The sequence below is a fragment of the Podarcis tiliguerta genome (genome assembly GCF_965153285.1).
Source record: "Podarcis tiliguerta genome assembly, chromosome: 17".
NCBI classification, from domain to species: Eukaryota; Metazoa; Chordata; class Lepidosauria; order Squamata; family Lacertidae; genus Podarcis; species Podarcis tiliguerta.
The window spans coordinates 34,024,469-34,046,817 of record NC_139550.1 but is presented as its reverse complement, the minus strand read 5'-3'; the positions used below and the strand labels follow the sequence as shown (position 1 = coordinate 34,046,817).

Sequence of the window (22,349 nt, the reverse complement as noted above, 5' to 3'; positions counted from 1 at the left end):
AAAAAAAAAAGTCAAATTTTCGCCCACTAGGCGGGCGCCGGACTGTGTCCACCCTATTTTCCATCCGTCCTGGGTGGGGATCAGATCGGATGGGATCGGATGAGAGCGGACAGGTGGTCCGCTCTTATCCGATTCCCCAAAGAGAACAGCGGGGCTCTGACATCTCCCTCTCCACACACAGTGCGGAGACGGAGCTGTCATCCGCCGACTCAGCGGGGATCAGCGGATCGATCCCCGCTGAGCAGAGAACGGTCCGCAACATTTTTGTTTGCCATTAAAGAAAAAAATATTAAACCATGCTTGAATGTCGGAACTGGTTACTTAAATTTTTGAATCCCACCACTGATGTTAAGTGTTTGTGTTTATTTGATTTGTGTTTATTTGATTCCTATTCAAGAGAATTACTTTATATATAGTCAATATAGGCACAGAGTTAAATTTTTCTAATTTAAATTTTCTAAATTTTCTAATGGTGGTGTGCCTCGTGATTTTTTTCATGAAACAAGTGTGCCTTTGCCCAAAAAAGGTTGAAAAACACTGCTCTAGAGTGCATTCTTAACGTGAGCACATTCTCCTCCATGTATTAATAACATTAGTATTTGTAAGAGATTAAACACTGAATGACGGAACAGAGAAAAAACACTCAGAATGGTGTCCTTAGATAGAGGGCACGAGGAGTACACATGAGCTTCAGTTAGCCTCTGGCCTGGGTCTCCTGGAGAAGGGAAGGGGGTCCATACGTCTTGCTAATCTGAGAGAATCACATGAGAGCTGCATAGGACGTCCTTCTCTGTCAAAGGAGGACATTGGATATGGAGCTCCGAGTGAGAGATGCTCCGGTGCCCTGTGTCGAGATCTTTGTTTTGAAGCTGCTTTTCGATCGCTCAAATCCAGTGTTAGAAACTCAGATATATAAGCTAATTGCCAAATGGCACCTTAAACCTAGGTTATGGTTACCACAACAGAATGTCTGGGTGCCTTTTTTGGAGTGGAGTTATTATTATTATTTATTTCATCTTTATATTTCAAAGAAAAAATATCAAAGTGGTTTGCAAAACATTAAGTAAAAGGAATGTGTGAAGGAATTGCTCCCTTTCCTTTCATTCAGCTGCATTGGGTGCTCTTGGGGTTTTTAGTATTCTATGAGGTGGAGAAAAACTCTTTATCTACTTTCCTCTACCATCCTACCCTCTCTTTGACTCACCTATATTTTTCCTAAACGAAAAAGCTTCCTCATACTTGGGACTTTCCTTTGCCGAAACCAAAAGGGCTGAGGCAGAAGTGGATGGAAACCTAAAGGGGGAGATGTTCATTGTGGCTCAACACCTCACCTAACCAGACCTCTCGGCTTCTCTGTCCTTTGTGCAGGTGCAGAGATCTGGCTGCTTGCAGGGGCCCTGTAGACAGCTGCCTGGCCGCTTGCGCCACCACTGCTTCTTCCTCTGTTCCTTCGTGCGATGAGCGTGCGGCCGCAACTGTGATGTACTCCCCAGAGTGCAAGGCGGAGGTGACTCCCTCGCACAATGGGAACCACACCTTCAGCTACACGCTGGAGGACCACACCAAGCAAGCCTTCAGCATAATGAATCAGCTGCGCTTGAGCCAGCAGCTCTGCGACGTCACCTTGCGGGTCAAGTACAAGAACATGCCCCCGGCCGACTTCCAGGCCCACAAGGTCGTGCTGGCCTCCTCCAGCCCCGTCTTCAAGGCCATGTTCACCATGGGACTACGGGAGCAGGGCATGGAGATTGTTCCCATCGAGGGCGTCCACCCCAAAGTGATGGAGAGGCTCATCGAGTTTGCCTACACGGCCTCCATCTCGGTGGGCGAGAAGTGCGTCTTGCACGTCATGAACGGGGCCGTCATGTACCAGATCGACAGCGTGGTCAAAGCCTGCTGCACCTTCTTGGCCCAGCAGCTGGACCCCAGCAATGCCATTGGCATCGCCAACTTCGCCGAGCAGATTGGCTGTACCGAGCTGCATCAGCGGGCGCGGGAGTACATCTACATGAATTTTGGGGAGGTGAGTGCCCATGCAGAGGTGGGGGGGGGGAGCAGGCCTTTTCAGCATCAGGGTGGAATGGTCTGGGTGTGGGGGAATGTCTGGTCGCACGAGAGAACTGCTGCTGCTGCTGCTGCTCCCGTCATGTACAGTGGTACCTCAGGTTACCGTATTTTTTGCTCTATAAGACTCACTTTTTCCCTCCTAAAACGTAAGGGGAAATGTGTGTGCCTCTTATGGAGCGAATGCACGCTGTGCAGCTATCCCAGAAGCCAGAACAGCAAGAGGGATCGCTGCTTTCGCTGTGCAGCGATCCCTCTTGTTGTTCTGGCTTCTGAGATTCAGAATATTTGTTTTCTCGTTTTCCTCCTTCAAAAACTAGGTGCGTCTTATGGTCTGGTGCGTCTTATAGAGCGAAAAATACGGTACATACGCTTCAGGTTACATACACTTCAGTTTACAGACACCACTAACCCAGAAAAAGTACCTCGGGTTAAGAACTTTGCTTCAGGATGAGAACAGAAATCGTGCTCTGGCAGCCCAGCGGCAGCAGGAGGCCCCGTTAGCTAAAGTGGTGCTTCAGGTTAAGAATAGTCTCAGGTTAAGAACGGACCTCCGGAACGAATTAAGTACTTAACCCGAGGTACAACTGTAGTCTGCTACTCCTCTTCATGGAGGAACATTCCCCATGCCCTTGAAATTTGCCAAGCAGTGCCTCCACGCTGTCATATTCCAGCTCTACAGCACTAGGGAGTCTCCTTTCAGACTCCTTAAACTTGTGAGAAGCTGAACTCTATCGCCACCCCTGCATTCTGCCTGTTTTCCAACCTTGGTGTGGAAATGTGGGGCTGCACTATGTTCTTGTTTGTGACAACAGGGTCTCGTAACTGAGAGGCCAAAGCCTGGCTCAACAGAAAAGGGAAGTAAGGAGAAATAGCAGTTCGAAAGCACGTCAAAGCACAAGTAGATAAATAGGTACCGCTCCGGTGGGAAGGTAAATGGCGTTTCCATGCGCTGCTCTGGTTTGCCAGAAGCGGCTTAGTCATGCTGGCCACATGACCCGGAAGCCGTACGCCGGCTCCGTCAGCCAATAAAGCGAGATGAGCGCAGCAACCCCAGAGTCGGCCACGACTGGACCTAATGGTCAGGGGTCCCTTTACCTTTACCTTAAAGAATATAAAGACTGTACAGAAACATTTCTGTACTACTGGTCTTGTAGATGTGATGAAGATGGAACACCTCTGTGCTTAGGATAACCCAAAAGCGTGTTGTTAAATAGGTGTAAGCATTTATGCTACTGTTTCTAGCATATGCATTTCCACTATGAGGCCTGAGTTGATAGAAACCACCTTCCAACAGCCCAACTTGTAACCCTTCTAACAGACGCAAGGACTGGGGAGTTAAAATCTTTGTTGCTGACTTAAGCTGCCAGCCAGGAAATGTGGGTCCTTGGTTTCTTATGTCTGGGATCAAATATAAGAAACTTTCCATCTCTCACACACCTGAAAGGTGAAAGAAGTACTTGATTAAAATCCAAATAAAAGAAGAGCCATGTCAGAGATGGGCTGGTTTCTCAGATGTAAACAATCCAAGAAAATATGCCAAAAGTCTCTGTACATTTTTCAGATTCTGCTTATGGTTCTCCTGGTCCCTGGTTTTAATTTGGTCCCACCAAATTAAAAAAGTTGGGGGAGTCTTACTCCTTGCAGGCTGAATCTAATTTACTCCTCAGCATTCATCTGATGCGCTTGGGAGCAGCCACCCAACCCAGTAAGTGATGCTGGCAAATGTACTGATGCGCCCATTGCCATCGTGGTGACTCAGCTCAAGCAGTGATACAGACTGCAACAGCTTCACCATTGCCTTCCAAGAGTTATCTCAGGCAGATGGCCCAGCAGTGTGGTCTGTAATGATAGGCTCTGCTCCTTCACTTCCTAGGAATGGTCTTGCAGTCCTTTTAGCAACTCCAGTATCAAGAGGCCTTGGAACAAAGGCTGGTTCCATAAAACCACTGCCAGCAGCCAAGGAGCTTTGTAACATACCATATTTTTTGCTCCATCATACGCACCTGACCATAAGACACACCTAGATTTTAGAGGAGGAAAACAAGAAAATAAATATTCTGAACGAAACAGTGGATGTTTGATTTTTGTGGTTCATTCTGTGGCCACAGACATGATATGTGATTTGATGGTAGGTTGGGGTAGCCCCATGCAAAAATCCTGAGAATCCATGTGGATCCGTGCTTTGTAACCACATCTTTGCGCCACTGCGGCCCCACGAAACCGTGGATGCGTGGTTTTTTTGGTGCAGGCTATAGCCATGGACATACTATGTGATCTGATGGTGAATTTGGGGTGACCCAATGCAAAAATACTGAGGATCCATGTGCTTTTACCTCCCGCTCCCAGGCAGCCTCCTTTATCACTAGCGTCCCTTATCTCCCTCCTGATCGCTTGCCGATCAGCTGCTCTGTGGCTTCATTACAACACCCCCTTCCCTCTTGTTTGCCTTTAGATATTTTTCCTTAGCTGAAGCAGTTTTTTGCTCCTTCTTTTCTTCTAATCTCTCTCCTCGTTGCTTTAGTCTTCCTGTCTCCTCTCCTTGCAAGTTTGCTTCTTTACATCCCCCCCCTCCCCTGGCAGCCTCCTTTAGCCACAGCCTTATCTCCCTCCTAATCGCTAGCCGATCAGCTGCTCAGCAGCTTCATTTCAACACCCCCTTCCCTCTTTCTTTTAAAAAAAAGCATTATCTGCTTTTCGCCCCTGGGCAATTCGGCTCCAGGGACCACGCATTTGATCCATAAGATGCACAGATATTTCCCCTTACATTTTAGGAGGAAAAAAGGGCGTCTTATGGAGCGAAAAACACGGTAATCTCTCATGCAGACCCTTGCTCATCTGAGAGCCTCAGAAATCTCATGCCCCACCACCCCACCCCAGAACTCTTTTATTTGGCTGGGGGGGTGGGGTGGAGAGGAGAGAGGGTGCTCTAAACTTGGTCTTCTCCTGCACCACTCATTGTGGTCTCACCGTAGCAGCAGAAGGCACTTTGCTCCCCCTTGCAGAGCGGTCAGGGAAAGTGTCGTGTGTTGAAGGGCTCTAGCGAATCTGCAAAACGTCTCCTGCAGAGTTTTGCTGTCATGTCCTGTGTGTCTCTCTCTGCCCCCCCCCCCTTGCAGGTTTCCAAGCAGGATGAATTCTTCAACCTCTCGCATTGCCAGCTGGTGACGCTGATCAGCAGAGACGAGCTGAACGTGCGCTGCGAGTCGGAGGTCTTCCACGCCTGTATCAACTGGGTGAAGTACGACTGCGAGAATAGGCGGCTCTACGTCCAGGCACTGCTCAAGGCTGTGCGCTGCCACTCGCTCACCCCTCACTTCCTCCAGATGCAGCTGCAGAAGTGCGAGATCCTCAAGTCGGACTCGCGCTGCAAGGACTATCTGGCCAAGATCTTTCAGGACCTCACCCTGCACAAGCCCACCAAGGATGTGTCTTGCCGGGCGCCCAAAGTGGGGCAGCTCATCTACACGGCGGGCGGCTACTACCACCGGTCCCTCAGTTACCTGGAGGCCTACAACCCTTGCGACGGCTCCTGGATCCGACTGGCTGACCTGGAGGTGCCCCGCAGCGGCCTGGCCAGCTGCGTGGTGAGCGGACTCTTCTACGCGGTGGGCGGGAGGAACAACTCCCACGACGGCAACATGGACTCGAGCGCCATTGACTGCTATAATCCCATGACGAACCAGTGGTCTCCTTGCACTCCTATGAGCGTGGCGCGTAACCGGATCGGCGTGGGGGTGATTGACGGCATGATCTACGCGGTGGGCGGCTCTTTCGGGAGCAACCATCACAACAGCGTGGAGAGGTAAGGGCTGGGTGCGCAACAGGGCCCTGCAAGGGTACCGTATTTTTCGCTCTATAAGACGCACTTTTCCCCTCCTAGAAAGTAAGGGGGATGTTTGTGTGCGTCTTATGGAGTGAATGCAGGCTCCATGGCTTCAGCAAAAACAATGTGAAGCCTCCGGAGCGCAGCGGGAGCGCTCCTGCTGCGCTCTGGAGGGTTCGGGCGGCTATCCCTGAAGCCAGGAGAGCAAGAGGGATCGGTGCGCACCGATCCCTCTTGCTCTCCTGGCTTCGCTTCGCTGGAGAGCCGCTGCACAGCTTTCCCTCTCTGTGCAGCGCCCCTTTAGTAAAGCGGGAGGAGAAATGGAAGGGGCTCTGCTTCTCCTGCCGCTTCACTGAAGGGGCGCTGCGCAAAGAGGGAGAGAATATTTTTTCTTGTCCTCCTCCTCTAAGACTAGATGCGTCTTATGGTTGTGTGCGTCTTACAGAGCGAAAAATACGGTGCTTTGCTCCAGAGCAGCAAATCCAAGGCTGCAGAGGAACAATCATAGCTGGGCTCTGTGTGTGTGTGTGTGTGTGTTCCTGCTTCTTCCTTTACAGCTGTGGCTTTACCTTTGATGCTCTTTAAATTGGGCACCTTCTCTCCCCCCCCCCCCCCGCCCCAGCACTTTTGGAAAGGGACGGATACACTTGGGAGGGATGGGGAGGAGCTGAAAGGGAGAGAAGATTGCAGGAATGGGAAGGCTGTCAGTTCAGACCCCTGGCAAGAGTGATCTGCCCATTCTTGGGCAGCCTGGTGGGGAAAGGGAGGGAAAGGGAAGGTGATGTCGAAAAGAAAGGACCCACCTTTCGCACAGGCCCTGCTTACACCTGGTTTTGGCCCCACCCCACCCCCCGCCATGTGGCTCCCTACAGATTATCCTTTAAGGAAATATAGCCATGGGTGCAGCCGGAGGAGGGCAGCTCTCTCCCTAGATCAAGTAAAACAATAGAAATGCTTAACTGACCAATCACGCTGGTTCTGCCCCCCCAACCAAGTTCTGCCTCTTCCTAACAAAAATCCTGGCTATGCCCATGAATATGACCCAGACGGGAAAGGGGGCTGAGTCTAGGGAGTGATGGGGAGCTCTGTGGTCCTTCATACGTTGCTGGACTCCCAACTAGCAGTAGCCAGTGGTCATGGATGGGGGTGATTGTAGTCCATCAATGTCTGGACGTACGAAGGTCCCCCCCCCATGCCTAGTCTGGGGCATCTGCCCATCTGGCATGATCCTGTGGGACTCACTACTGCACAGGTACTGGGTGGGTGGCAAGGGCCCGTGGGTTCTCAGGAGGCTACTGTCTGTGCCAGCAGCATGCACAGCTCAAAGCTGGTGGCAATTTGATGACCTCATTGCAAAGGCAACAGGGTTGCCTGGGTGCTCTTTTTCTCCCAGGTGCCTGCAAGTGAAGAAAAGTCAACAGGAAGGTTATTGGGGGGGGGGGCAGGAAGTGGCTTGGCTTCAGAATTGCTGATAACTGAAAGAACCACAAGGGAAGCCCTGGCACTCTACCCTGACCTGGAAGACGGTACCTGCAAACCTGCTTCCCTCGATCTAAGGCGTCAGGGAACCGGCATGAGATACCCAAGAGTGAGGAAATAGCGGCCATTTTGATTGTCCTATTTCAGGCAGCATGGAGGTCAGAGGACAGTAAACAGGCTGCAGGTGGTTCCCCTCTTGAGTCAGGAGCAAAATTCACTTGTTTCCTGTCACTCTTTCTACACCGTGCCTCACCCAGGTTGGTCACGTGGCCAATGATCCTTGCTTTTTCAAAAAAGGAAAAAACACAGAAAATGCGCTCTAAATCCCAAGTTTTGAGCATGGGTGCCAGATACACAGCCAGCCTTGGCTATGACTTTTAAAGTAGGACCTTGCAACTTTCCAGAGGGAGGGGTGGCGGTGTGTGGAGTGCAGGTTTCTAGAGACTAAGGCTGTTCAGACACCCCTGAAAAGGGAGGTGGTGTCAGCAGAGAGGCCTCTGGTGAATTGTCCAGGAACAGAAATTTGCCTTTCAGTTATTTCCTTGCTCCTTTGAAACCAGGAGGGTTTCGATCTTCTCTTCAGATGGAAGACAGATACCTAGTTCTGTGCTGACTGTTAACAATCTTCCCTTGGGTTTTGGGGAGACCTTTTGGCTACACAGGGGCTCTGCTCATCTGCTGTTGTTTGACTGTGACCTTTTGGAGGAGGCCCTAGGAACAAGATTGTGGTGGCAGCTGCTTATTTGAAGCTGAACAGGTGTGAAATACAGCCTTTCCTGGCCAGCAGCTAGTTTTATGGAGTGATGGCTTTGTGGAAGTGCTGGGGGGGCCAGGGCCTCGTACCCCAACACGGGCTGCAAGCATGTCCTGTCTTTTGCAGCTGCCCCTCCCTCCCGCAAGCACCTCTGGATACAGCAGCCAAGATTAGGTGCCCTCCTCCCTGCAGTTGCTTATCTCTGTGCTAGCCTGAGCCCCTTGCTCATGTGCACACATTGTCGACATGCCCTGAGGCGTCTTCTCCCCTCTCTTCCTCCAGGTACGAGCCAGAGCGGGACGAGTGGCAGTTAGTGGCGCCCATGCTCACCCGTCGCATTGGTGTCGGGGTGGCTGTGCTGAACCGACTCTTGTACGCGGTGGGGGGCTTCGATGGCAATTGCCGCCACAGTTCAGTGGAGTGCTATTACCCTGAGCGGGACACGTGGGAGATGATTGCTCCAATGAATACAATCCGGAGTGGAGCAGGTAAGTGGGGCGATGGAAAGGAATTGGGTTCCTGTGTCCCAGAACCTTCACCAAGGCTGTCTTTTCTCTGCTGGTTGCGCCGAGATTGGAGGTGCGCTCCCTTTGCTCTCATCTGGCCATGCGTGCTGCCTGGGTCGAGGGATCAGATTTGGTTTTACCCTCTGAATTTCCCAACTGCTCTAGCACTGAATGGGCATCCTAGACTGACTATGGTGTTAGAAGTAATGGTATTATTATTATTATTACTACTACTACTACTACTATTAGGCCATCCATCTAACTGAGTTGTCCCAGCCACTCTGGACAGCTCCCTACAAAATACTAAAAACCAAATCAAACATCAAAGTCTTCCCTCTGCAGGGCTGCCTTCAGATGTCTTTGAAAAGTTGTTTAGTTCTTTATCTCCTTGACATCTGATGGGAGGGAGTTCCACAGGGAGGGTGCCATTACGGAGAAGGCCCTGTGCCTACTTCCCTGTAGCCTCGCAGCGAGGGGATCACCAGAAGGCCCTCGCTGGACCTGTTTCTGGCCTGAGCGATGGGGCTGGAGACACTCCATCCAGTATAACAGGGCTGAGGCCATTTAGGGCTTTCAAGGTCAGGACCAACACTTTGAATTGTGTGCTCGGAAATGTACTGGGAGCCAATGTAGGTCCTTTAGGTTATATGGTCCTGGCAGCAGCTCCCAGTGATGAGCTAAAGCTCGGGTGGAGAAACCTGTGGCCTGCCAGCTGATGCCGGACTCCAGCTGCCATCGGTTCCAGGCAGCACAGTGAATGGTTGAGGACAATGGGCCTTGTAGTCTAAAAACATCTGGTGCCCCTCCCCAGGCTAGAGGCTGAAGTGCAGCTGCAGCGCAGATGAGTCAGTCACAGGCACTCACAGGCCCATTTGGTTTGCTGATGGGCCGACCCTCCTGGTGCAGAGGCCTGTGCAATAGTAATGCAGCCATCTCCTACTGGCGATAGGTCAGCTAGGTCTTGGTCTCCTTATTGCTGATTGCCATGCAAAAATGGGGAGGGGGGTACTCTGGGAAACAGTGCCTTATGCTTCATTAGGTAAGCCAAAAGACTTAACACGTACTGCTTGAAACGAGACACTGCGTAAAAATCTGTGGAGCCTCTGAATACGGTAGGATGAGTCAGGGTCAGGCTAGTCTGTCTTAACACGGCTGCTTCCTCCCACAGGGGTTTGTGCGCTCAATAACTGCATTTATGCCATGGGGGGCTTTGATGGCACACTACAACTCAACAGCGTGGAGCGTTACGATGTGGAGGCGGGCACCTGGTCCTTTGCGGCACCCATGAGCCACCGCCGGAGTGCGCTAGGCGTCACTGTGCACCAGGGCAAGATCTACGTCTTGGGTAAGCTTGGCCAGGGTAGCTCTCTGCTGGGAGGGAGGTGGCAAAAGGACAAAAGGCTGCAGAAGGCAGGGTTGGCATAGCTCTTTTCTGCCCCCACCCCCCTTAGCATATCTATATTTTTAAAAGAGGATATGATCATATGTATGGTGGATAAAGTCATTGGGAGGAATTCAGTGTGGGGCTAAACAGATTGCTCCATCAGCTTGCCTGGTGAAATCATCTCCCCTATGCTGTTCCCAGGGTTCTCCCAAGCCAATATGGGGGTGTCGCAGCTATTGCACTAACACAAGTCTACTGGCGCTGTGGTCTAAACCACTGAGTCTCTTGGGCTTGCCGATCGGAAGGTTAGCAGTTCAAATCCCCACAATGCGGTGAGCTCCCATTGCTCTGTCCGTTTCTGCCAACTCAGCAATTTGAAAGCACGCCAGTGCAAGCAGATAGATAGGTACCGCTGCGGTGGGAAGGTAAATGGTGTTTCTGTGCGCTCTGGCTTCCATCAGTGTCCCATTGTGCCAGAAGTGGTTTAGTCATGCTGGCCACATGACCCAGAAAGCTGTCTGTGGACAAACACCGGCTCCCTCGGCCTGAAAGCAAGATGAGCACCACAACCTCATAGTCGCCTATGACTTAACCGTCATAGGGCCTTTAACTTTTTTACCTATGCACAGGCATGGTGGGAGCGATTATTTGGAAATGGTCGCTTGATTTTCTTGTGTGTGTTAATTGCTGGCTCTCTCCCCATGCAGGTGGCTATGATGGTCACACCTTCCTGGATAGTGTTGAATGTTATGATCCCACCACCGATACTTGGACCGAGGTGACCCACATGACATCAGGCCGGAGTGGGGTGGGGGTGGCCGTCACCATGGAGCCATGCCGCAAACAGGGCGATGAGAACTGCCATTGCTAAGAGAGAGTGCAGAGCTACCTTTCAAATGGAGGAAAGAAAACAAATGGGAGAAGATTCAGTATTAAGACATGCCTAGTGCTAAGTTCTGTTCTGCCAGGACCAAGGAAAAGTGCCAAGGATGAGCAAAACTTCAAAACTGAATTTGAACTACCTATGAGGGGCAGTGAAGAACTGTCCCTGCTCTGAGCTTTTATCAGGGTAGTGTATCTGGTGATTTACGATTGACCCTGCCTCATTCTAGTACAGTGGTACCTCTGGTTGCGAACGGGATCCGTTCTGGAGGCCCGTTCGCAACATGAAAAGCCTGCAACCTGAAGTGCCGTATCTGTGCAGGTGTGCGGTGCGATTTGGCGCTTGTGCGCGAAGCACGATTTAGCGCTTCTGCGCGAGCGGCAAAACCCGGAAGTAAGCCTTTCCGGTACTTCCAGGTCACCCCAGGACGCAACCTGAAAAAATGTATCATGAAGCAAACGTAACATGAGGTATAACTGTATTGGGAATCGTCTAAAAAAGGAACCTGCCTATGAGAATTGCAGAAGAGAGCTTGGTGTTCACAGTGCCCTTCTTTCCAGATGTCTGGCAAGGAATAGTCTAATTATTGGGGGTGGGGGTCTCCTTTGCATGGAACGCTTGGGAATACCTTGTAAATAGAGCATTCCTGCCTATTTGAAATGTTTATTGAGCAGACAGTTTGACATCAAATTCAAGTCTGGATTTTTCTAAAGTTCCCTCTCTGCCTATTCAAACTGGTAAATTTTGACAGAACGCTGCAAAAGGAAGCTGGGCAGACTGTTTGCTCTTGTGTGGCTGATAGTTCTGCAAGGTAAGTGAACATAGAACAGGACTTAAAAAGACTTCAGGTGGGCCCTGGCTGCTTTTGAATTATTGCCACCCCATGAGAAGTGCTTGGCCAGGGTGCTTCCTGCATCGATTGGTTTTGTTTTTGTTTTTACCATCAAACTTACCGGCTTGAAATGAACTGGTTTTTAAATTACACTTCTCACACAAATAAAGCAACTTTTTGCGATTAGTACGAAAGTTTATTTCTTCTTGCTCTCTATTTACAGCTCTGACAAAAGTTACAACAGGGAAAGAAACACTGATCGCCTATAATAGGTACAGCCACTGTACATTCACGTCAAAGGACATCTCCTTCACCAGGCTGTGCTCACAAGGTTCCACAGGTAGTCGCAGATGAAGCTGCGGGAGTGTTGGCTGCTGTCAAGACTGATAGGCTGAGCAATGTCTGGCCCATAATGAACTGAAGGCAAAAAGGGTTAAGGAAAAAACCATTATGTCTCCCCTCCCTGCAAGGAACCCCTATTTGCCTGCAGTGGAAGGATACTTCCTTTGACTATTGTTGGCTCACAGGAGTAGTCCCAGTCAATACGGCAGATCTGGTAATAAAGGTGCACAATATACCTGTAAGACAGAATTGAACATATGAAGCTTCCCAGATCAGATCATTGCCTACTCTGGTACCTGTGGCTGAGGTCCATTATATATACTACAGCCCCTTGAACATAAAAATCGTATCTGTGTGCTCTCGATACTACTTATGTACAATACTACTTAGAGTAGTGCTTTGAAGTGTTCAAAGCACTTCATAAGCCTAAGCTGGTTGTCATCCTTAGAGCACTGTAAGGTAAGTCACTACTCTTCAGTTGCCAGTAGTGGAGGGGGCAGAGGCCAAGATACAATGTGGGCTGCAATGACTAATAAAGGTTTGGCAAAGTAAATACAGTGGTACCTCGGGTTATATACGCTTCAGGTTACAGACTCCGCTAACCCAGAAATAGTACCTTGGGTTAAGAACTTTGCTTCAGGATGAGAACAAAATCGTGCTCTGGCAGCGGGAGGCCCCATTAGCTAAAGTGGTGCTTCAGGTTAAGAAAAGTTTCAGTTAAGAACGGACCTCCAGAACGAATTAAGTACTTAACCCGAGGTACCACTGTAAGTACAATGTGGGGACTTCTTGATTCATGGCTCAGTCCCTTAGCTACTAAAGGGGGGGGATATCCCAGTCGCACCCACTGGCCATTAAAAAGTGGATAGTTTTATCGGAGCTCATTACCCAAAATCCTCAGGGAGAAGTAACAAAACTGGGTTCCGGTTTACATAGAACCCTTAAACCAGTTCAGTGTCACGGGACAACAAAGAAGCCACAAAGGGACAAAGAGAATACACACAGGCTTATGCCTCATTCCCAGTCCAATAAACCATGGCTGCATTAGACTGGAGATCAAAATGTCTGAATTAAGCCACTATCTATAGCTGGACCTGGGATACGGTGCTAGGCCAACACTTCTGTACAGACTACTCACAATCACTCCATCCCCTCAGGATACAAGCAGGAATCTTCTTGTACTTAAAAATGTTCTTGAAACTGCAGCAGGCAGCATTCTGCCTCTAACTCAGTGGGAAAAGAAGCAGAGCTCCTTGTCACTGGCTTGGGCAGCTTTTAAGAAACATTTAATTAAAGGGCAAGTGATACAATAATCTACCTTTTCCCTAACCAATTCACAAGACTAGGCTTAAATAAAAGGAGCAGAGGGAGGTCTCTACTTACATAGACGATTTGGACACAATGGCATCATTATCTGCATTCTTCTCTTTCTGCCTGATTTCTTCTTTCAAAGCCTCCAGTTCTTTTCTTAAATCGGTATGATGTGAGTTAAGGAATAATAACTAGGATGCATTCCCCAAACCCAACAGGGGCTATTGATTTCAGCAAGGGCAAATTACTCTGAAATAGTTATTTGTCCTCTGAAGAAGGGCAACGAGGTGCCATGAAACTTTCTGATGTACTTGACTGCCTGTACAAAAGAGCAGACTAGAAATATAACACAATACAATGAAGCAAAAGGGTCTTCACATGGTGGACAGCTGAGCTGGATAAGCCTCTCTCCCTCTGTCTCAACTTGCAAGTATTAGGAATACTGTGGACGCTCGGGTTGCAAACATGATCCTTGCAGGATGCACATTCGCAACCCGCAGCGGCGCGTCTGCACACATTGTGATTCGGCGCTGCTGTGCATGCGCAAATTGCGATTTAGTGCTTCTGCGCATGCACGACTGCCGAAACCTGGAAGTAACCCGTTCCGGTACTTCTGGGTTTCGGCAGTCCATAACCTGAAAAAACACAGCTTGAAGCATCTGTAACCCGAGGTATGACTGTACCGGGGATTGGGAACTTACGGTTCTTCAGATGTTGTTGAACTACAACACCCATCATCCCTAACCATTGGTTGTGCTGGCTGGGGATGATGGGAGTCAAGAGTTCAATAACATGTGGAAGACCTCGGGTTTCCCAATCCAAGGCTGAGGTGCCTTCAGCAAAGTCTCTCTTGACTTGCTTTTGTTCATCCCAAAATATATACAGTGGTACCCCGCAAGACGAATGCCTCGCAAGACGGAAAACCCGCTAGACGAAAGGGTTTTCCGTTTTTCGATGCGCTTCGCAGGACGAATTTCCCTATGGGCTTGCTTCGCAAGACGAAAAGGTCTTGCGAGTCTTGATATTTTTTTTCGCTCCCCACCCCCTTTTTCTAAGCCGCTAAACCGCTAATAGCCTTTTAGCAGCTAATCCGCTAATCCCTTAAGCCTCTAATAGCCGCTAAACCGCTAATAGCGCTAATCCGCTAATAGGGTTGCTTCGCAAGACGAAAAAACTGCTAGACGAAGAGACTCACAGAACGAATTAATTTCGTCTTGCGAGGCACCACTGTATAAGCATCTACAAAGGAAAAGCAAGGGTAGTTAAGATGCACTTGACTTTAAGAAATCTGATTTCAAAAAGCGAGACTCCTGAGTAAATAAGAGTTGCTTCATCAAGCCCAATGGCATCAAAGTGAGAAGCAGTGTCTCCCTGAGATCTCATGGGCAGGTCTTCCTAAGCCCCAGTATTGAAGGCTACCAGGGATGGAGACTTTCTATATTCAAAGTAGGTACTCTACGAGTTTCCCTTCCCATAAGAAAGGTTGGGGGAAAGGTAAAGTGAAGTGCTACCCTCGTCAAAACAACAGCTGTTACCCCTGCTTGGTGAAATCAACAATTCTGGGAGAGACACAGAAATTAGCAAGGACATACAACTGAAAATACAGCTGAATACCAGTCCAGACAAATCAAGCTAAATCCACTCAGATGGCTAAACATGAGTAGACATACCCTGCCTGGCTGACCCAGAGTGGGATATACACCTTCACTTAGAAAAGTTACCAAACCTTGGCTGATCTGTAGTATGCCCTAATAGGGGAGAAATGTTTGAGGGATTGACCTCCCACCAGGGGATGTTTCGATTTGGCACCAGATGCAGATGGGGAAGGATATTTGGTACTGGTCCTCAATTCAGCAGCCTTCTCATTTGCCTGGAGCAATTCGTCTTCAATTTTCTGCAGCTTTTGGAGGTTTGCATTCAGCTGCTGTTCCCTGTCGCAAAGTTTCTGGGCCACTTTCTCCTCTGCAGTCATGAGATCTGTCATAAGGAAAGGATAGGGTACCAACATTATAAAAGCGCCCACTTCAGTTCTCCTGATGGTATTTAGGTAGCAGCACAAAGCAACCCTCTTCCAGAAAACTTTTGGGATCATCTGTTCTTTCATGACAGCTGCTTTTAACAGATTTCTACTGTCAGGAATGGGACACGGGTGGCGCTGTGGGTAAAAGCCTCTAGGGCTTGCCGATCGAAAGGTTGGTGGTTTGAATCCCCGTGGCAGGGTGCGCTCCCGTTGTTCGGTCCCAGCGCCTGCCAACCTAGCAGTTCGAAAGCACTCCCGGGTGCAAGTAGATAAATAGGGACCGCTTACTAGCGGGAAGGTAAACGGCGTTTCCGTGTGCGGCTCTGGCGCGCCAGAGCAGCGATGTCACGCTGGCCACGTGACCCGGAAGTGTCTCCGGACAGCGCTGGCCCTCGGCCTCTTGAGTGAGATGGGCGCACAACCCTAGAGTCTGTCAAGACTGGCCCGTACGGGCAGGGGTACCTTTACCTTTTACCTTTATTTAATTGGTTAGATTTCTTCTGGCACAAGAATCAGCTGGAGGAGGGAAACAGCTAGCAGGCAGCTGCGGCAGAGACGGAGGAGGAATAAAAAGAAAACAGGCATACGACCCCACGGGCCTTACCTTGAAGAGGGCACAGCGTGGAGGGGCTGCTCTCCCATGCTCCAATACTCCTTCACTTTGGGTTTACAGCTGAGAGACTTGCACTGATTCTGCAAAGCCCCACTGGAATCAAACACAGCCCCACTGAGAATCCATGAACATGAGGATATTTTTTTACAGAAGACCCTCTGGATCCTTTCCAACTCTACGATTCTATGATTTAACAAAAAGATCAGTTGGTGAGGTTTGCTGTAGGTTAAAGAACAGAGCCTAGGACTTGCTGATTAGAAGGTCGGCAGTTTGAATCCCCGTGACGGTGTGAGCTCCCGTTGCTCGGTCCCAACCTAGCAGTTCAAAAGCACGTCAAGTGCAAGTAGATAAATAGCTCTGGCGGGAAGGTAAACTGTCTCTGATTTGCCAGAAGTGGCTTAGTCATGCTGGCCACATGACCCAGAAGCTGTACGCTGGCTCCCTCGGCCAATAAAGCAAGATGAGCGCTGCAACCCCAGAGTCAACCATGACTGGACCTAACGGTCAGGGGTCCCTTTACCTTTACTATTCTTGAATGTTTCCAAGTTGTGGGAAGTGAGTTACCAGCTAAAATATTGTGGCCATCTGTGGAACTGTTTGTTCCTTAGATGCTTTGCAAAAGGATGCAAAAGGGCCAGAGATTTTGCCACCTTCAAGTTTTTAATTACTTCCTTCATCTGCTCTTTTGATACTTCCTTTTTTCATACATTTGCTGCCCTCGTCCTTTAGTATAGGTGTCTAAAAAAATCTTCATTTCGTTTAGAGGGGAGAGGTGGAGGAGTATAGAGGAGAAAAACTTTCTAAATTCTGCAGATATTAATTTTGCTATGAATATTATTTGTGTAGCCTAAGCCGTTACAAAAAGCTAGATACATAGGACAAAATACATTATACAGCTAAAATAATTACTAAAACCAGGCATTCTGTCACATTTTTCTCCTTAAAATTACCACTCTAAGGCAAAACAAGCTATTTTTTTCCAGAAGTGTAGGAGGACTTGGCCCCCAATAAAAAGTTAATCAGGTACCTAACTCATCTCTCAGCTGCGGGATTTGCACACAGACATAATTAAAGGGAAGATGAGGCTGGTGACAACTACTTGAAATGACTGGATAGTATACCAAACTAACATTAGGTATCCCTTATAATAAACCCCAATTTCATTAAGAGAAAAAGCACCCAAGAGTAAGAGAGAGAAAGGATGAGATTAGTGTTAACCTGATCAGTCTGTAGATGAGAACTGCACACACACTCCGGCCCCCCACAAGTACATCTCTGCAACCAAACTGCAAAGTGCCAAACAGAGCTGGTAGCAAATAAATTCAGAATAGTTCAGGTTTTGAACATAGCTCCACACTTTCACCAAATTCCAAACAGCCCTTCTCCCTTCCTCTCCCCATCTCCCATGATGCATTTGTGAATCAACAAAATTCAGCTATCTCCAGCCACGAAGTTCCTTTTTAAAATATATGTATATATATATATATTTATTAAATTTTCCATTTTAACAATCCAATAAAAACCACATTAAAACATTCTGAATTATAATACAATCAAAAAAGCCAAATGCCTGTCTGTCCACCATGGTGAACGGCTGTGCCCATTCCAGCGGAGGAGCCTTTCCATGCCGCTAATTGAGGATAATAGGGGAGTAATTATCCTCCAAAAATAAACCCCCAGGGCCAGGGGGGCCTGCTGCACCCACAGATCATCCGATTCCTGCCGCCCATCATGAAGGAATGAGGGGGGCAGGGGGCTCAGGGTGCAATGCACCACGCGTTTCAGAAACTCTCCAAAGCTGTTGCCATGAGAGGAGGGCACCTGTTCTTAAGATGAAATTTGGACTTAATTAACAGGCAGGCTCTGAACTAGGAGGGATAAAGTATTCTGCTAACTGAATCAGCCACTGAGTGCCAAGGTTTTGACCTGAAGAAGGGCTTTCATTGTGATCGGATTGGTATGTTTGGGGAGATAAGCCTGCATTATTTTCTCTTGATATATTATGCATTTGCTGTTTTATTCGGCAAATTTCCCCCAAAAGACTGACTGTTTGAAATACGCAAGCGGGATTGAAAGAATATCATTGTTATTGTTATGGTTTAACTACAAAATTGACTGGGTGAAATTTTGACAAGATTCTGACAATGTTCCTCAATGGAATGATAAAAAGTATTATTGATGGGAGTTATAGTGTTTTCACTGAGGCATCAGCTTATTACCAGCTGGAATGAGATTACCAGCTGGAATTTTGGATATCTGCCCGGCGCTAATGGTGGAAGGCTAGATCTCCCTTTGTCTTGGATGTGACGCGTTGAATTTTACCTTTGTGTGCAGAAGCCGAAAGTGCCTTCGGTGAGGATTTTGGATTAAAACAGGAAAATAAAGAGAAGGAAATTAAAAATATTTCACACAGAACTACAATGTACTAACCCACTTGCTAAACTAACTCAAAGGCGGGGGAGGTGAACCTCCATTATCCTCTTTTGATATATTTTATATTTGCTGTTTTATTCAGCAAATCTCTCCCGAAAGACTGATGTTTGAAATGCAAGCAGGATTGAAAGAATATCTTGTTATTGCCATTGTTAAGGTTTAATCACAAAATTGACTGTGTGCAATTTTTACCACGATTCTGGCAATGATCTTCAATGGAAGAATATAAAAAAGGGAAACCAAAAGTGAGTTGCTGAGGACTTTGGATTACAACAGGAAAATAAAGAACTCAGAGAACTGCAATGCACTAACCCACTTGCTAAACTAAATCAGAGTGCTAAAAAATAAATGAAGGATCAACATCGGGAACGTTTTATTTGGACTAATTAAGAAATGCAGTATGAGATTAGATCATCACCCCCCGAACTTCAGAGCATGGCAAGTCACCCAAAAGATATATAATCCAACCATGGAGTTCCTATGCAGGCAATGATCAGACTAACACCTGATAGTTAAGCTTCACTAGTGGACTAAGAGCATGTGGTGCTATAATGTTCATCCAACCCCAAGCAAGTGCAGGGACCCTGGTCTATGCAGGGTTTCAATACATGAGGGCTGGTATTCAGCTAAGTTTTGCTAAGGGTAGACCCACTGAAATTAATGGCCCTAACTTAGTCATGTTCATTAATTTCAAAGGGTGTACTGTAGAGTACAGTAGTGCCTCGGGTTACATACTGTCAGGGCTGGCTCCTGGTCCCAGCTCACAGAGGACCAACGCTGGCTGGTATTTATGTACAAAAGTCTTTATTGAAGTACAGTTTCCATTTCCACGCCGCAGCGCTCCATCCCTACGTCTAAACTTTAGACCGGCGAAGCTCCCTCTGAGTCCCCGCCCCCTGTACACCAGTTTAAGACTCTAGCTTTACTCCACCTCTTCTTTCTCCTCTGGGTCCTGTTGCCCTCCGGGGCCCCTGTCTCCCTGGATTCCTCTGAGGCTGACGATGACGACCCCCCTGACTCCTCCCGCTCTCTTCTGCGGGCTTTAGGACCTGGCTCTCTTCCCGGGCTGCCCACTGTGCCTCCCTCCTGTACATTAGAACTTGGCGCGCGCGCGCGTTTAACTTTCCTGATGACCGTTTCCTCACTCCCCGACGGAGGTGTGGTCAATCCTGCCTCATGTTCTCCCGCTGGCAGCGCTCCACCTGATCCCGATGCCTGGGACTCCTCCCCCCTACTGCCCTCTGGGGGGGACGCGGGCCCTGATTTCCAACTGCTACTCTCTGAGTCTCCTCTGGCCCCTTCTTCCCGAGGTGTCCCCCTGGGCACTCCCCTTGCCCTGACCATGGGGGCCCCTTTCTGTGAATCCTCCGAGTCACTGGAGAGACTCAGAGACCTCGGACTACTGTCGTCGCTGACATTTCCTTCAGACTCCTCCCCCTCGCTCTCCGTTTCCTCCCTCTCCTGTGACTCTGCTCCTGAACCCCTGACACATACGCTTCAGGTTACATACGCTTCAGGTTACAGACTCCGCTAACCCAGAAATAGTGCTTCAGGTTAAGCACTTTGCTTCAGGATGAGAACAGAAATCATGTCCCGGCGACGCAGCAGCAGCAGGAGGCCCCATTAGCTAAAGTGGTGCTTCAGGTTAAGAACAGTTTCAGGTTAAGTACGGACCTCCGGAACGAATTAAGTACTTAACCTGAGGTACCACTGTAAAACTTAGCTGAATAACACCCTGTCTTATATACAACTTAGATACTGGTGTTCCAGGCCCCGATGTGCATAAGCATAAAATCACATCAATGGGGAGCACCCTCTAAAAAGCCTCTTAAATGGTTGCCACCTGTAACAAAATTAAGAGATACATAGTATCACACCCAGTAACATACTGAATCACAACTGCTGCCATGCAGTTAAAGGGAAAGGTGTACCTTTCAGCAGCTGGGCTGTGCTCTTTTGAGTATCCCAGAGCTTGTTGAGCATCTGCTCCTCTTTCACGAGAGTCTCCTTCAGCATTTCTGCCCCATTGGCTCTTGTCATCATTTCGAGCAGCTGCTTGGTCCTTCTGTCTAGATGTTGTAACTCTTCACTGAAGGCAGCCATCGCACCTATTAATATGCCAAGCTAAAGGGCAGGGGGAAGAGGGTCAGCATTTGGGGGATTCTAAGGCATGCAATCTCCCAGCAATTTCCAGAGGAAGGGTGATCTCCTGCTTGATCCCCCCCCCCCCGACCCAAAGTCCCTTTGAATAAATGCCAAAAGTGGCAGCAAGTTATGGACGGGTCATTCCAATATGGGCAAAAGAGGGTGGAAGCAGCAGTGTGCCTTACCATTTCTACTGTTTCCAGTAAAAGGTAAAGGGACCCCTGACCGTTAGGTTGAGTCACGGACAACTCTGGGGTTGCGGTGCTCATCTCGCTTTATTGGCCAAGGGAGCCGGCGTACAGCTTCTGGGTCATGTGGCCAGCATGACTAAGCCGCTTCTGGCGAACCAGAGCAGCGCACGGAAATGCCGTTTACCTTCCCGCCAGAGCGGTACCTATTTATCTACTTGCACTTTGACGTGCTTTCGAACTGCTAGGGTGGCAGGAGCAGGGACCGAGCAACGGGAGCTCACCCCGTCGCGGGGATTCTAACCACCAACCTTCTGATCGGCAAGCCCTAGGCTCTGTGGTTTAACCCACAGCACCAACTCATTATTATTATTATTAAAAAGTCTCAGCACATATCTGCTACCCAACAAAGGCTTTCTACCAGTTTTTACAATATTTGGCTACCCAACACCAATGTAGCCAAGTGCACTTGTAAATCATTATTATTATCAGATGGATTACCACCAGAAGCATACAAAAGCTTCCAAGCAATGCATCACCTGGGATTTTGTTTCCTCTCATTAATATATTTCTGTTTTCTTGCAACCGCAGATTTTCCCGCAGGAACGCACGCCCTCCCATCAGATGTCAAGAAGATAAATATACAACTTTTAGAAAGACATATAAAGGCAGCCCTGTGTAGGGAAGTTTTTGGGGCAGCCAAGTCAGATGGGGTACAAATAATAAAACTATTTTTTTCTCCGTGTGCCCTGTCCCCCCCACCCCACCCCGACCATTCAATGCCATATTCGGAGCAGTCAGTTCTTGCTGCCTCCCTGGCGCAAGATAGGCGCCATACCCGGAAGGAAGCGTCAAAGGGGCTGCTCGAGGGGCACTGGGCGCCCTGCCCCCCCCCCGGTCTTTCCCTTCCTGCCCCACCAAAACCCCAGGTTCGTCGCCGGCACTCTGCACATGGTCTAAGGCGCCCTTGACTGAGCTGAGCCTCGAGCAATCAGAGCAGGCCCGGCGGACAGGGGCATGGGCGTAGCTACCCCCCCCTCCCAAAAGCACAAGTAAATAAACAAAAATGCCTAACTAAGTGACCAACTGCATGGCAGATAACTTGGTTCTCCCCCCCCCGGGCCCCCCCACACTTTAGGCCTAGCCCCCCCCCCCCAAGTAAATCCTGGCTGCGCCCATGGACGGGGACACGCCTCACATCGAATGGCGAGGTTCAGAAGCGAAGGACCCTCCTCGCTCGCCTTCCTGGCGTCGCCCGCGCGGATTCCGAACTCGGCGCCTCTGAAACGCTCAGCGAACAGTCCGCCCTGATTGGGCGCCGTCGAAACTCGCGAGGCGCTCATTGGCCGCTTCTGGAGTGACGTCACGCGCACGCGCGGCTCCGTCGTTCCTCTCCCTAATGATAGGGAAAATACAGCAGACTCCGCCCAAAAGAGGAATTATAGCCAATGGCCGTTTTCGATTCCCTCCCCCGGAAGTCCATGTCGTTGTGTCACTCTACACTTTCCCTCCCTAACTTTATGATTCACACACACACACACACACCCCGCCTCAAGAGCGGCCGGCTTA

At 49.0% G+C, this 22,349-nt stretch overlaps 2 protein-coding genes across 3 annotated transcripts in view; one reads left to right on the top strand and one right to left on the bottom strand.

Annotated features, from left to right (window-relative positions):
- The window catches only part of KEAP1 (kelch like ECH associated protein 1), a 23,228-nt gene extending 11,314 nt beyond the window's left edge, over nucleotides 1–11,914 (top strand). Inside the window, exons 2-6 of one of the 2 annotated variants that reach the window (XM_083420066.1) lie at nucleotides 1,369–2,023; nucleotides 5,184–5,869; nucleotides 8,406–8,611; nucleotides 9,798–9,974; nucleotides 10,721–11,914. In XM_083420066.1, the coding sequence (XP_083276192.1) occupies nucleotides 1,481–2,023; nucleotides 5,184–5,869; nucleotides 8,406–8,611; nucleotides 9,798–9,974; nucleotides 10,721–10,884 (1,776 nt within the window). In that variant the 5' untranslated portion in view covers nucleotides 1,369–1,480 and the 3' untranslated portion in view covers nucleotides 10,885–11,914. Of the gene's footprint in view, nucleotides 1–965; nucleotides 2,024–5,183; nucleotides 5,870–8,405; nucleotides 8,612–9,797; nucleotides 9,975–10,720 lie in introns of both variants that reach the window. The other variant, XM_083420067.1, reaches the window with a different exon arrangement.
- Nucleotides 11,903–22,349, bottom strand: SPC24 (SPC24 component of NDC80 kinetochore complex). The gene is made up of 6 exons (XM_083420931.1): nucleotides 22,022–22,349; nucleotides 20,379–20,571; nucleotides 15,221–15,358; nucleotides 13,454–13,553; nucleotides 12,230–12,306; nucleotides 11,903–12,145 (listed from the first exon to the last, which is right to left on the bottom strand). The coding sequence occupies exons 1-6, from the start codon at nucleotides 22,121–22,123 to the stop codon at nucleotides 12,039–12,041; spliced, it is 717 nt and encodes a 238-aa protein (XP_083277057.1). The 5' UTR covers nucleotides 22,124–22,349; the 3' UTR covers nucleotides 11,903–12,038.